This window comes from Mobula birostris, chromosome 4 (genome assembly GCF_030028105.1).
Source record: "Mobula birostris isolate sMobBir1 chromosome 4, sMobBir1.hap1, whole genome shotgun sequence".
Taxonomy (NCBI): Eukaryota; Metazoa; Chordata; class Chondrichthyes; order Myliobatiformes; family Myliobatidae; genus Mobula; species Mobula birostris.
In genome coordinates, this window is record NC_092373.1 from 7,522,070 (window position 1) to 7,534,570 (window position 12,501).

General features: G+C 49.5%; 1 protein-coding gene across 1 annotated transcript in view; it reads left to right on the forward strand.

The window, feature by feature from the left end:
* The window catches only part of fndc3ba (fibronectin type III domain containing 3Ba), a 376,967-nt gene that overhangs the window by 278,902 nt on the left and 85,564 nt on the right, over window positions 1–12,501 (forward strand). Inside the window, exons 12-13 of the mRNA XM_072254884.1 lie at window positions 2,870–2,994; window positions 5,278–5,452. Of these exons, the coding sequence (XP_072110985.1) occupies window positions 2,870–2,994; window positions 5,278–5,452 (300 nt within the window). The remainder of the gene's footprint in view (window positions 1–2,869; window positions 2,995–5,277; window positions 5,453–12,501) is intronic.

Consider the following 12,501-nt stretch of genomic DNA (forward strand, 5'->3'; position numbering starts at 1 on the left):
CCTGAAGCTATCAGTTGGAAGGAAGCAAATTGTAAATCATGTGTCGGAGCACAAAATGCTTGTAATCGTCTCTTCCTAACTCCACTCAAAACAATGATTAGATCCATAAATGAAACAGGAATGTCTAATACCAGAGAGCATGCATTTAAGGTGAGAGGGGTTACTTTCAAGAGAGATGTGAGGGGCAAGTTTTTTCACACAGAGAGTGGTGGGTGTCTGGAATGTGCTGCCTGGGTGCAGGTAGAGGCAGATACATTCGAGACCTTTAAGAGATGTTTAGATAGACGTATGAACGTGAGGAAAATGGAAGGACAGAAAGGCAGAAGGGATTAGTTTAAGAAGGCCATAAAGCTCACTGCTTCTTTCTCAGTTAAAGAAAAGCAACCAGTTCCCCTCCACCACCATCCTTCCTCCCTGGTGCTCACCCTCAACAATTTCTCCTTCAGCTCCTCCCACTTTCTCCAGACTTGAGCGGTAGCCATGGGAACCCACCTGGGCCCCAACTCTGGCTGCCTTTTCATTGGCTTTGTAGAACAGTCCATGTTCCAAGTCTTCCTTGATAATACTCTGCATCTCTACAACTGCATTGGTGCTGCTTCCTGCACCCATGCTGAGCTCGTCAATTTCATCAACTTTGCCTCCAACTTACATCCTACTTTTAAATTCACTTGGACCATATCTGATACCTCCCACCGCTTTCTCAATGTCTGCTTCCATCTCTGGAAACAAACTGTTCACTGACATCTTTTATAAACCTACTGATTCCCAAGGTTATCTTGGCTACATCTCTTCCCACCCCATCTCCTATAAAAATGCTCTTCCCTTTTCTCAGTTCCTTCATCTCCATCACAAGTGTTCGCATGATGGGGCTTTCCTTTCCAGTGCATCAGATATGTTCTTCTTCAAAGAACGGGGTTTCCCTTCCTCCACCGTAGATGCTAATATCACCCACATCTCCTCCATTTCCCAAACATCTGCACTCACCCCATCTTCCTGCTACATTAACAGTGATAGAGTTTGTTTTACCTACCACCCCATGTCCTCTGCATCCAACACATCATCCTCCACAACCTCCACCATCTCCAAAGGGATCCGACCACCAAACATATCTTTACCTCCTCCCACCCCTGCCCTCACTTTCCACAGGGATCACTCCAACATATCCTTACAACTCCCCCACCCCCGCCTTCTGAGGGATCGCTCCCTCTGTGATTCCCCTGTCCATTCGTCCTCCGACTAATCTACCTCCTAAGCACTTATTTCTGCATGCTACACCTGCCTATTCACTCCTTTCCTCACTTCCATTTAGGACCCCCAAACTGTCCTTCCAGGTGAGGCAACACTTCACCTGCAAATTTGCTGAGGTCGTCTGTTTTGTCTGCAGTTCGCAGACAGTGGCTCCCGAGTTCCTCAGCAGGCCCACAGAGATTCGTTGACTCAGACTCCATTCACCGAGCCTCGACGTCTGGGCCTTTGGAGACCTCTGGCCTTCAGTGTGAGCCTCTAGCCTTCGATCTGGACCTGTGATTGACCTTCAGCCTTCAATCGGCCCTCCGAATGACCTCTGGGCTTTCATCCAGACCTCCTATCGACACTTAGCTTTCGTTCCAGGCATCTGGCCTTTGATTAGGACTTCCAACTGACCTTCGGCCTTTGATCCGAACCTCCAGTCAATGTTTGGGCCTGTGGAGTTCGAGGTCTGTTTGAAAGCAAAGGTGCCATGGTCTGATAGAACTTTATTAGGTTATGAGAAGCAGACAGACAGTCACTTTTCCCACGGTGGAAACGTCTAATACCAAAGGGCATGCATTTAAGATGAGAGGAGGTAATTTCAAAGGCTATGTGGGGGGCAAGTATTTTACAGAGAAAGGTGGCTGCCAGGAACGTGTTGCCTGGGGTGGTGGTAGAGCCATTTGACTCTGTTAGATAGGCACATGAATGTGAGGAAAATGGAAGGATATGCACGTGCTCTCTTCTAGCTGCTGCCATCAGGAAGGTACAAGAGACTCAGGATTCACACCACCAGGTTTCAGGAACAGTTATTACCCCTCAATCATCAGGTCCCACACCACCAGGTTCAGGAACAGTTATTACCCCTCAAGCATCAGGTCCCACACCACCAGGTTCAGGAATAGTTATTACCCCTCAACCATCAGGTCCCACACCACCAGGTTCAGGAACAGTTATTACCCCTCAACCATCAGGTCCCACACCACCAGGTTCAGGAACAGTCATTACCCCTCAGCCATCAGGTCCCACACCACCAGGTTCAGGGACAGTTATTACCCCTCAGCCATCAGATCCCACACCACCAGGTTCAGGAACAGTTATTACCCCTCAACCATCAGGCACTTGAACCAATCAGGATAACTTCACTCGTCCTGTCACTGAACTATTCCCACAACCAATGGACTTACTTTCAAGGACTCTCATGTTCTCGATATTTATTACTTATTTATTATTAACTATTTCTTTCTTTTTGTACTTGCACAGTTTGTTGTCTCTGGAACACTGGTTGTCTGTCCTGTTAGTGTGGTCTTTCATTGATACTGTGATGGTTATTGGAATTACTGAGTATGCCCACAAGAAAATGTATCCAGGGTTGTACATGGTGACATGTATGTACTTTGATAATAAACTTACTTTGAATGTTGAAGGCAGAAGAGATTAGTTTAAAATCCATTTGATGACTAATTTAATTGGTTCAGCACAACATTGTGGGCCGAAGGGCCTGCTCCTGTGTGTACTGCTTCATGTTCTCTGTTCTAGTCCTAATGGTTCCTGTACTCCTGCTGATGGATCTGGAAGCTAAGCCGAATTGTGTTACGATCAATTGATCTATATGGCTCTCTCCGTTCCTTGTACCTAGGGGAAAAGGAACAATGGATTCCGAGAATGTTACCTGGGAAGCCAGCGGCAGTGTAAACTTAGCAAGCTCCTACCGGCCATTGGCTATACCTTCCGAGTGGCCGCGTGCAACGACATTGGCACCAGGTAGGTGATCTTCTCCAAAGGATCCAGCAAGGAGTGGGGCATCGTCATCCGAGCACCGTGTTATCAGCTGGTTGTGGAATCCTGCTTTGTAGAATTTGGCCAAGAGTTGAAGCCCATACCTAGGTCAGAGCCAGGATGAGCTGGGGATCCCACCAGTTGTCTCAATAAGCACTTCTCCTTGACGTACTAATAAGATGGTCTTCAATCATCTGAGTGTATGTTCATTGTCTTCTGCTGCTGTAGCCCATCCATTTCAAGGTTTGATCTGTTGTGCATTCAGAGATGCTCTTCTGCACACCACCGTTGTAATGTGTAGTTATCTGAGTTTCTGTTGCTTTCCTGTCAGCCTGAACCAGTCTGGCCATTCTCCTCTGACCTCTCTCATTAACGAAATGTTTTCACCCACAGAACTGCCGCTCACAGGATTTTTTTTTGGGGGGGGGCGCTTTTTGCACCATTCTCTGTAAACCCTATAGACTTTTGTGTTCAGGGAGAAAATCCCAGGAGATCGTCATTTTCAGAGATATTCAAATCACGCCATCTAGCACCAACCAGATGGTTCCATGTTACAGACATTTAGATCACATTTCTTCCCCATTCTGATGTTTGGTCTGAACAACAACTGAACCTCTTGACCATGTCTGCATGCTTTTCAGCATTGAGTTGCTGCCACATGATTGGCTGATTAGATATTTGCATTAACGAGCAGGTTTACAGGTGTACCCAATAAAGTGGCCACTAAGAGTATAATGGAGTTTCTGGCAAATGGATCTATTACTGAGATACAGTGAAAAGCTTGTCTTGCAGACTGTTCATACAGATCAGATCATCACACAGAGCATTGAGATAGAATAAGGGTAAAACAATAACAGAATGCAGAGAAAGTGCAGTGCAGGTAGGCAATAAGCTACAAGATCATAACGAGTTAGATTGTGAAGTCTAGTGTCTATCTAATGGTACTAGAAACTCATTCAAGTCTGACAACAGTGGAAAGTTCTCCTTGAGCCTGGTGGTGCGGGCTTTCAGGCTTTTGTATCTTCTGTCCAAATGGGAGAGCGGAGGAGAGAGACTGTCCGGGGTAGGTGGAGTCTTTGACGATGCTAGCTGCTTTACTGAGGCCGTGAGGAGTGTAGACGGAGTCCGTAGAGGGGAGACTGGCCTCATAACAGAGGGATAAACCATGCCCTTGAACCTTGTGATACCTGCTTTCAGGCTTTGGTATCTTCTGCCCTGTGGGATTGGGAAGAAGAGAGACAGTCCGAGGTGGGTGGGTGGGGCCGTTGATTACTGAGGCAGTGAGGACTGTAGTGGCTCATTCCCGAGCTAGATGTTCCATGGAATCAAGCTGAAAGCGTGGTCTCTGGATTTACCGGCTGTAATCACTGCCCTGTGAAGACCAGCCTGTAGTTCTCCAGCAAGGGAGCAGACTAACAGCACAAGAACACACAGCCTGGGGTTGGGTTAAAACTGCGGACTGGGGTCTGTACGCACAGTGTGACCCCAGGGACAGCTGAAGGTCAGAGATGGTGTTGTGGGGTGGTGGATGCTCTCCCAACCATTCCCTATGTCCCTCTCCTTCTGTGCAATCCCCATCCTGGCCGTTCCTCATATGTCTATACAAGGGCTCTGGCCAATGGATGCCCTCAGTTAACGGTGTTTTTTTTTCCCTCTGTCTTCCTCTAACCTCACTCATCCCTCAATTCCTCACTACCCTATCACTCCTCCTTCACTACCTCCCATCTCTTTTATCTCTTTACCTCAATCACCTTGTCCCTCCCCACCATTCCCCTCAACCCCATCCTCATCCTCTCCCCTACTAACCCTTACCTCTGTTCCACTCACCTACTGTCCCCTCACCTCACTCATCCTCCACCACCTCCCTCCTTTATCCCAACCCATCCATCTCCCTCCTTATCTCAATAATCCTTTCACTCCCTCCCTTCTCTCCAATCCTCCCATGTCTTCCCTCGCTCCTGCCACTTCTCCCCTCGCTTTTCACTCCCCAATCATTCCTTCTTCACAAACCCTCTCTCTCTTTCCCCCCACTTCCCTCCCTCTCCTCGCCTCCCACTTCCCCCCTCCTTCTCCCCTTCTCATCTTCCCTCCTTCTCATGTTCCCTCCTCCTCCCTTCTCCCCTCTCCCCTCCCCTCCTTCCCCTCCCTTCCCTTCCCTCTCCGCCTCTCCTTTCCTGACACCACTCCCTTTTCCTGCCTCCTGTTCCACCCCCTCTCCTCACTCCCCCATTCCTTTCCCCTCACTCCCCCCCCCACCCCCGTTTGTAGTGGATTCAGCCAGGAGGTGGTGTGCTACACGGCAGGGAACGTGCCTCAGACGCCGGCTTCCCCTCGCCTGGTGCGGGCGGGGGTCACCTGGGTGTCCCTGGAGTGGAGCCGGCCAGACGCCACGCTGCCTGAGGAACTCATCACCTACGTGCTGGAGATGGAGGACAGCAGCTCGGTGAGTGACCAGGGGCATCACCCGGCCCCTCGACTGCTGCCTACCTCAGTGGAATGAGCAGTGTCCCCAAGCCTGACCCTGTCTCCATTGCCATCCTCGATTAGCGACTCCCACACAACCACTGAGTCACAGAGTTAGAGAGAGTCACAGAGCAAAACGAACACACACAGGCCCTTCGGCCCAGCTAGTCCACGCGGACCACCCTGCTGGCCTGAATTTCCTGCACTGGGCCCATATCCCGCCAAGGCCCATCCCTGCATGTACCTTTCCAAGTGCTTCTTAGTTTTAAACACAAGAGAATCTGCAGATGCTGGATATCTGGAGCAGTAACCACAAAATGCTGGAGGAACTCGGTAGGTCAGGCAATATCCTCAACCTTTCATTTTGTTTTCATTCTGCCTCTCCCTTCTCACACTAAATCTATGCTATAGGACCATAAGAAAGAGGCGGAATTAGGCCGTTCGGCCCATCGAGTCTGCTGCACCATTCCAGCATGGCTGATTTATGTTACCTCTCAACCCCATTCTCCTGTCTTCTCCTCATAACCTTTGACACCTGAATAATCAAGAACCTATCAACCTCCACTTTAAATATTCCCAATGACTTGGCCTCCACAGCTACCTGTGGCCATGAATTCAATGGATTCAACACTCTCTGGCTAAAGACGCTCCTCCTCATCTTCGTTCTAAATGGGCGTCCCTCTATTCTGAGGCAGTGCATTCTGGTCCTAGTCTTCCCCACATCCACTCTATCCAGGCCTTTCAATAGTCGTTAGGTTTCAATGACATCCCCCCTCATTCTTCTGAACAGGCCCAGAGCCATCAAACAGTCCTCGTGCATTAACCCTTTCATTCCCGGGATTATTCGCGTGAATCTCCTCTGGGCCCTCACCGATGCCACCACATCTTTTCTTACATAAGGGGCCCAAAGCTGCTCACAATACTCCAAGTGTGGTCTGGCCAATGCCTTATAAAGCCTCAGCATTATATCCTTGCTTTTACACACCAGTCCTCTCGAGATGAATGCTTCCATCACATTTCCCTTTCTCATCACCAACTCTCCCCATTTAGAAAATAGTCTATGCATTTATTTCTTCTACCAGAGTGCATGACAAAACACTTCCCAACACCGTATTGCATCTGCCATTTGTTTGCCCATTCTCCTAATCTGTCCAAGTCCTTCTGTAGACTCTCTGCTGCCTCTACATTACCTGCCCCTCCACCTATCTTTGTGCTCCCTAGTTTTAGACTCCTCTTCCCTGGGGAAAAGACCGTTACCGTTCACCTTCCCTAAGCCAAGGGGATAGTGCCGGACAAGGGAACAGGCCCCTCGGCATACAGTATCCATCCAGCCCACCAGCTACCAGCTTCCCCTAATGCCATTCAATGACACTAATCCATAACCTTCAACAGAACAGTACAGCACAGGGACCCACAATATTGTGCTCAACTGATTAAGACCATAAGACAGAGGAGCAGAATGACTCCATTCAGTCCATTGAGTTACTCCACCAGTCAGTTAGGGCTGATTGATTATCTCTCTGAACCCCCATTCTTCTGCCTTCTCCCTGTAACCCTTAAAACACTTACTAGTTAAGAACCTGTCAACCTCCGCTTTAAATATACCCAGTGACGTGGCCTCCACAGCCGTCTATGGCAACGAACTCACCTTCCTCATCTCTGCTCCAAATAGACATCTGCCTAATCTGAGGCTGTGTCCTCCAGTCCTAGACTCTCCCTCTATAGGAAAGATCCACTCTATGTCAACTCTATCAGGCTTTTCAATACTTGAGCACCTTCATTCTATTCACAAATAGCAGGATTTCCCAGTGCATAACCGTTTTAATTCCAGTGCCCATTCCCATCCGACGTGTCACTCCGCGGCCTCCGCTCCCGATCCGACCTGTCAGTCCGCAGCCTCCCCTCCTGATCCAACGTGTCAGTCCACTGCCTCCCCTACTGATCGGACATGTCCGTCCGCACCCTCCCCTCCCGATCCGACCTGTCGGTCCGCGGCCACCCCTCCCGATCTGACATATTCGCCCACGGCCTCCTCTCCCAATCCAACGTGTCGCTCCGCGGCCTCCCCTCCCGATCCAACGTGTCGGTCCGCGGCCTCCCCTCCCGATCCGATGTGTCGGTCCGCGGCCTCCCCTACTGATCCGACCCGTCTATCCGCGGCCTCCCCTCCCGATCCGACGTGTCAGTCCGCAGCCTTCCCGCCCAATCTGACCTGTCGGTCTGCACCTTCCCCTACTGATCCGACCCGTCTGTCTGAGGCCTCCCCTCCCGATCTGACGTGTCAGTCCGCGGCCTCCCCTACTGATCCCACCTGTCAGTCCACGGCCTCCCCTACTGATCTGACCTGTCAGTCCGCGGCCTCCCCGCCCCATCCGATGTGTCAGTCCGCGGCCTCCCCTCCCGATCTGACCTGTTGGTCCGCAGCCTCCCCTCCCGATCTGACCTGTTGGTCCACGGCCTCCCCTCCTGATCCGACGTGTCAGTCCGTGGCCTCCCCTCCCGATCCGATGTGTCGGTCCGCGGCCTCCCCTCCCGATCCGATGTGTCGGTCCGCGGCCTCCCCTACTGATCCGACCCGTCTATCCGCGGCCTCCCCTCCCGATCCAACGTGTCGGTCCGCGGCCTCCCCTCCCGATCCGATGTGTCGGTCCGCGGCCTCCCCTACTGATCCGACCCGTCTATCCGCGGCCTCCCCTCCCGATCCGACGTGTCAGTCCGCAGCCTTCCCGCCCAATCTGACCTGTCGGTCCGCACCTTCCCCTACTGATCCCACCTGTCAGTCCGCGGCCTCCCCTACTGATCTGACCTGTCAGTCCGCGGCCTCCCCGCCCTATCCGATGTGTCAGTCCGCGGCCTCCCCTCCCGATCTGACCTGTTGGTCCGCAGCCTCCCCTCCCGATCTGACCTGTTGGTCCACGGCCTCCCCTCCTGATCCAACGTGTCAGTCCGTGGCCTCCCCTCCCGATCCGATGTGTCGGTCCGCGGCCTCCCCTCCCGATCCCACCTGTCGGTCCGCGGCCTCCGCTATTGATCTTACCTGTCAGTCCGTGGCCTCCCCGCCCCATCCGATGTGTCGGTCCACGGCCTCCCCTCCCGATCCGACCTGTTGGTCCGCAGCCTCCCCTCCCGATCCGATGTGTCGGTCCGCACCCTCCCCTCCCGATCCGACGTGTCAGTCCGCACCCTCCCCTCCCGATCCCACCTGTCAGTCCGTGGCCTCCCTTCCCGATCCGATGTGTCGGTCCGTGGCCTCCTCTCCTGCCATAATGAAGCCACCACCGGGCTGGATCATAAGACAAAAGGAGTAGAACTAGGCCATTCAGCCCATTGAGTCTGCTCATTCATTCCATCATGGCCGATTTAGTAACCCTCTCATGCCTTCATGCATTCTCCTGCCTTCTTCCCGTAACTTTTGCACCCTGACTAATCAAGAACTTAACAGCCACCTCTTTAAATACACCCGATGACTTGGCCTCCACAGTCATCTATGACAATGAATTCCACAGATTCACTACTCTCTGATGAAAGATAGTAGTTAAGTACCAGAGCAAACTAATCACTTTTCCCTGCGTAATGTCCATATCCCTCTATCTATACCTCTCATAATCTTATAAACCTCTTTCAGATCTCCTCTTACCCTACGCCACTCCAGAGAAAACAATTCAGATTTGACAACCTCTCATTGCCTCTAATCCAGGCAGCATCCTAGTGAGCCTCTTCTGCATCCTCCAAGCCTCCAAATGCTTCTTGTAATATCTAACATCGAACAGTACAGGCCCTTCAGCCCAGAATGCTGTACCAATCTATATAAACCTACTCTACGATCAATCTAATCATTCCCTCCAATGAAGTCCACAACCCTCCATTTTCATGTATCCTACCTAAGAGATTCTGTGACAGTGTGCGCTGGCAATGTCAGAACCCAGGAGACAGTCTCCGATGTAGAGATGGCAATCAGGGTTTATTCAAAATAATTCCAGCAGAACATCAGTGGCTCATCCAAGTGACACCGTGAGAAGTAACATTCTCAAAACTAGGACCCCGCGATTAGTGGAAATCGAGCGTCCACCTGAATAATACAAGTAACACAGAATCCCCAAACCAATCAAAATAAACAGAAAGCACCAGGAGACAGCATTACAGCCAAACAAACACAAGCAAATCTAACAATTAATGGCTCTCGTTAAACAGCAATTAACCAATACAAGTTCTCTAAAAACATTGGCGCCCAAAACTCTCCAGCTCCCCTCACAGGCCCAAAGAGCTCATGACAGATTCTTTAATATTCTGATTGGATAACAATATTCTAATGATAACAATTAACCTGTAAAATAGCCAGATTTGAGGCACGTGATATCTGCTATAGAAAACCAGTAAGAAGCTTCTGGAAAAATACAGAAGTTGCTTTACTACAATTTCTGGAAAAATGACTGAATAATTCCATGTATATATATATATAGGCAGCTATATTAAAGTACAAGAAAGCACAGGAAAGTTAGACTACAAAAACGGTAGCGTAGCAGTTAGCATTATGCTATTACACTTAAGGGCATCGGAGTTTGGAATTCAATCCCAGCATCCTCTGTAAGAAGTCTCTCTACGACCTCCCTGTGGAACGTGTGAGTTTCCTCTGGGTGCTCAGGTTTCCTCCCAAAGTCCAAAGACGTACTGGTCAGTAGGTTAATGGGTCATTGTAAATTGTCCAGAAGGGATTAAATCAGTGGTGTGGGTCATTGGGCCAGAAGGCCCTGTCCCCCGCTGTATCTCTAAATAAATTCACTTATGGACATCTGGCCATGTTTAAGACCAACAAGGTTCATGACAGAACATAAGACATAGAAGCAGAAGCCATTCAGCTCATCGAGTCTGCTCCACCATTTCATCATGGCTGATTTATTATCCCTCTCACCCCTGTTCTCCTACCTTCTCCCAGTAACCTTTGACGCACTGACTAATCAAGAATCTCTGCATTAAGTATACCCAAGATCTCTGCAGGTCCAGAGAAAACAACCCAAGTTTGTCCAATCTCTCAATGTAGCGCAACTACAGAACAACTAAGAAGCTTCAGGATAATACAGAGACAGCTATACTGGAAAAATCACTGAACAATTACACATTTATACACATATATAGGTGATTGTATAAAATAAAAGCACGCCTAGGTATGTTAAACTACATGAAAAACAAAAATCTCTCCACTCTAACCCAAAGGGAGGTCTCCTCATCTTCCCTTTTCCATCATCTTTGACCACCCCAAACTCCATTCCCCCACCCTGCCCGCGGTTCAGTCCCAGATATCTGACATTTTGCTCTTTATAGTCAAAGTTAAATTTATTATCAGAGTACATACATGTCACCACATACAACCCTGAGATTCTTTTTCTGCAGGCAACTGTAAACAAGATCAATGGACAGCAAATGGTGCGAATGCAGAAATAAATAAATAGCAATAAATAACGAGCATGAAATAACAAGATAGAAGAGTCCTGAAATTAGTGCAGTTATCCCCTTTTGTTCAAGAGCCTGATGGTTGAGGGGTAGTAACTGACCTTGAGACTGGTGGTGTGAGTCCTGAGGCCCGTGTACCTTCTATGTGACGACAGCAGCAAGAACAGAGGTTGGCCTAGGTGGTGAGGATCTTTGATAATGGATGTTGCTTTCCTACATCAATATTTCATGTAGATGTTAATTCACTCTGTGAAACCTCATCCCCTCAAACGACCTCCATGTCCCTGTCACATGGCTCCCTTGGAGCCCAGGAACAATTTCCTGCATGTAGTCCTTTGCGAGGCTCAAACCACATCACCAGCACGATCAAACAGAGATCAAATTCAATTTCGGAATCAGAATCAGGTTTATTATCACCGGCATGTGACGTGAAATTTGTTAACTTAGCAAGTTTATTGTCGTTGAACTGTACACAAGTATACAGCTAGCGAAACAAAGTTCCTTAGAGAGCAAGATGCAAAGCACAGTACATCTATCACTTACAGTAGTGGTGGTTGTGTGTCTTATCCAACCATGCCAGGGAACCTGTACAGGAGAGTTCTTAAAGTTCCACACTCTCAACCTGAGAAGTCTGGGTCCAGTGGTACAAGTAGTTGTCACAGCTGGGGTTTCCTTGCTTGCAGTGGATGACCATGACTTTATCTGTGCCTTGCCATGCCCTCGCTCTCCATAGAGCGTTACAGAACCACCTTCCTGGCCGTTAGATCTCACTGTAGATCTCATCTGCCAGCCTGCCCGTGCTGACTTCATACGCTAGGACAGGCATGTCCCTATCTCACCGGGATACGAGGCCCGCCAGCTACCCTCACCGGGTTTAGTGTGCCTCTCGAGGCAGTGTAACGAGGTGTGGCCGCTGTCACATGCAGACAGCTACTTGGAGCCACAGAAGAGAGCTGAGTGTCCGGAGGGGAGCAAAGGTGAGTGAACTACCCTGAGTGAACATGACAAGCCTCTTCACCAGAGCTGCTATCCCTCCCTGGACACCCCATACACCCCACCACATACAGCACATAAAACAATATTAACACAGATATAAAACGTTTTCTGTGATGTACAACTGCTTAACTGTGAGTGATTGCCTTAGCTGTTTCTCTTGCGATTGCAAGACCATGTTGGACATCGGGGATTGATAATGTAAAATACTGCAAGTCTTTTTCCTTTTGCTTATTGGTGAGACAGACAGCAAGGGAGTTTGCCTCGGTTGTAACAAGGACTAGGTATCAAGCGGCGGGCTTGCCCTTTGCAGCAGTCCAGGAGAGGGGGTGCCGGAGACGGTGTCGCGTGGCATACACGTTGGGTTGAGAGCTAGCCCCCTCCTGTGTTCACTCAGTGGAATGACAATGGGTTGTGTGCATACATGCTGAGAACTGTTTGTTTTTGCTGATAACATCTGTGCACCATCAATTTACAGGACATGCACTCAGGGATTTAGACTCTATTTTACTGCTATATGTGCTTTGTGCTGTGTATGACTGTTAGTGTTCTGTTTTGCACCTTGGCCCAGAGGAACATTGTTTCGTT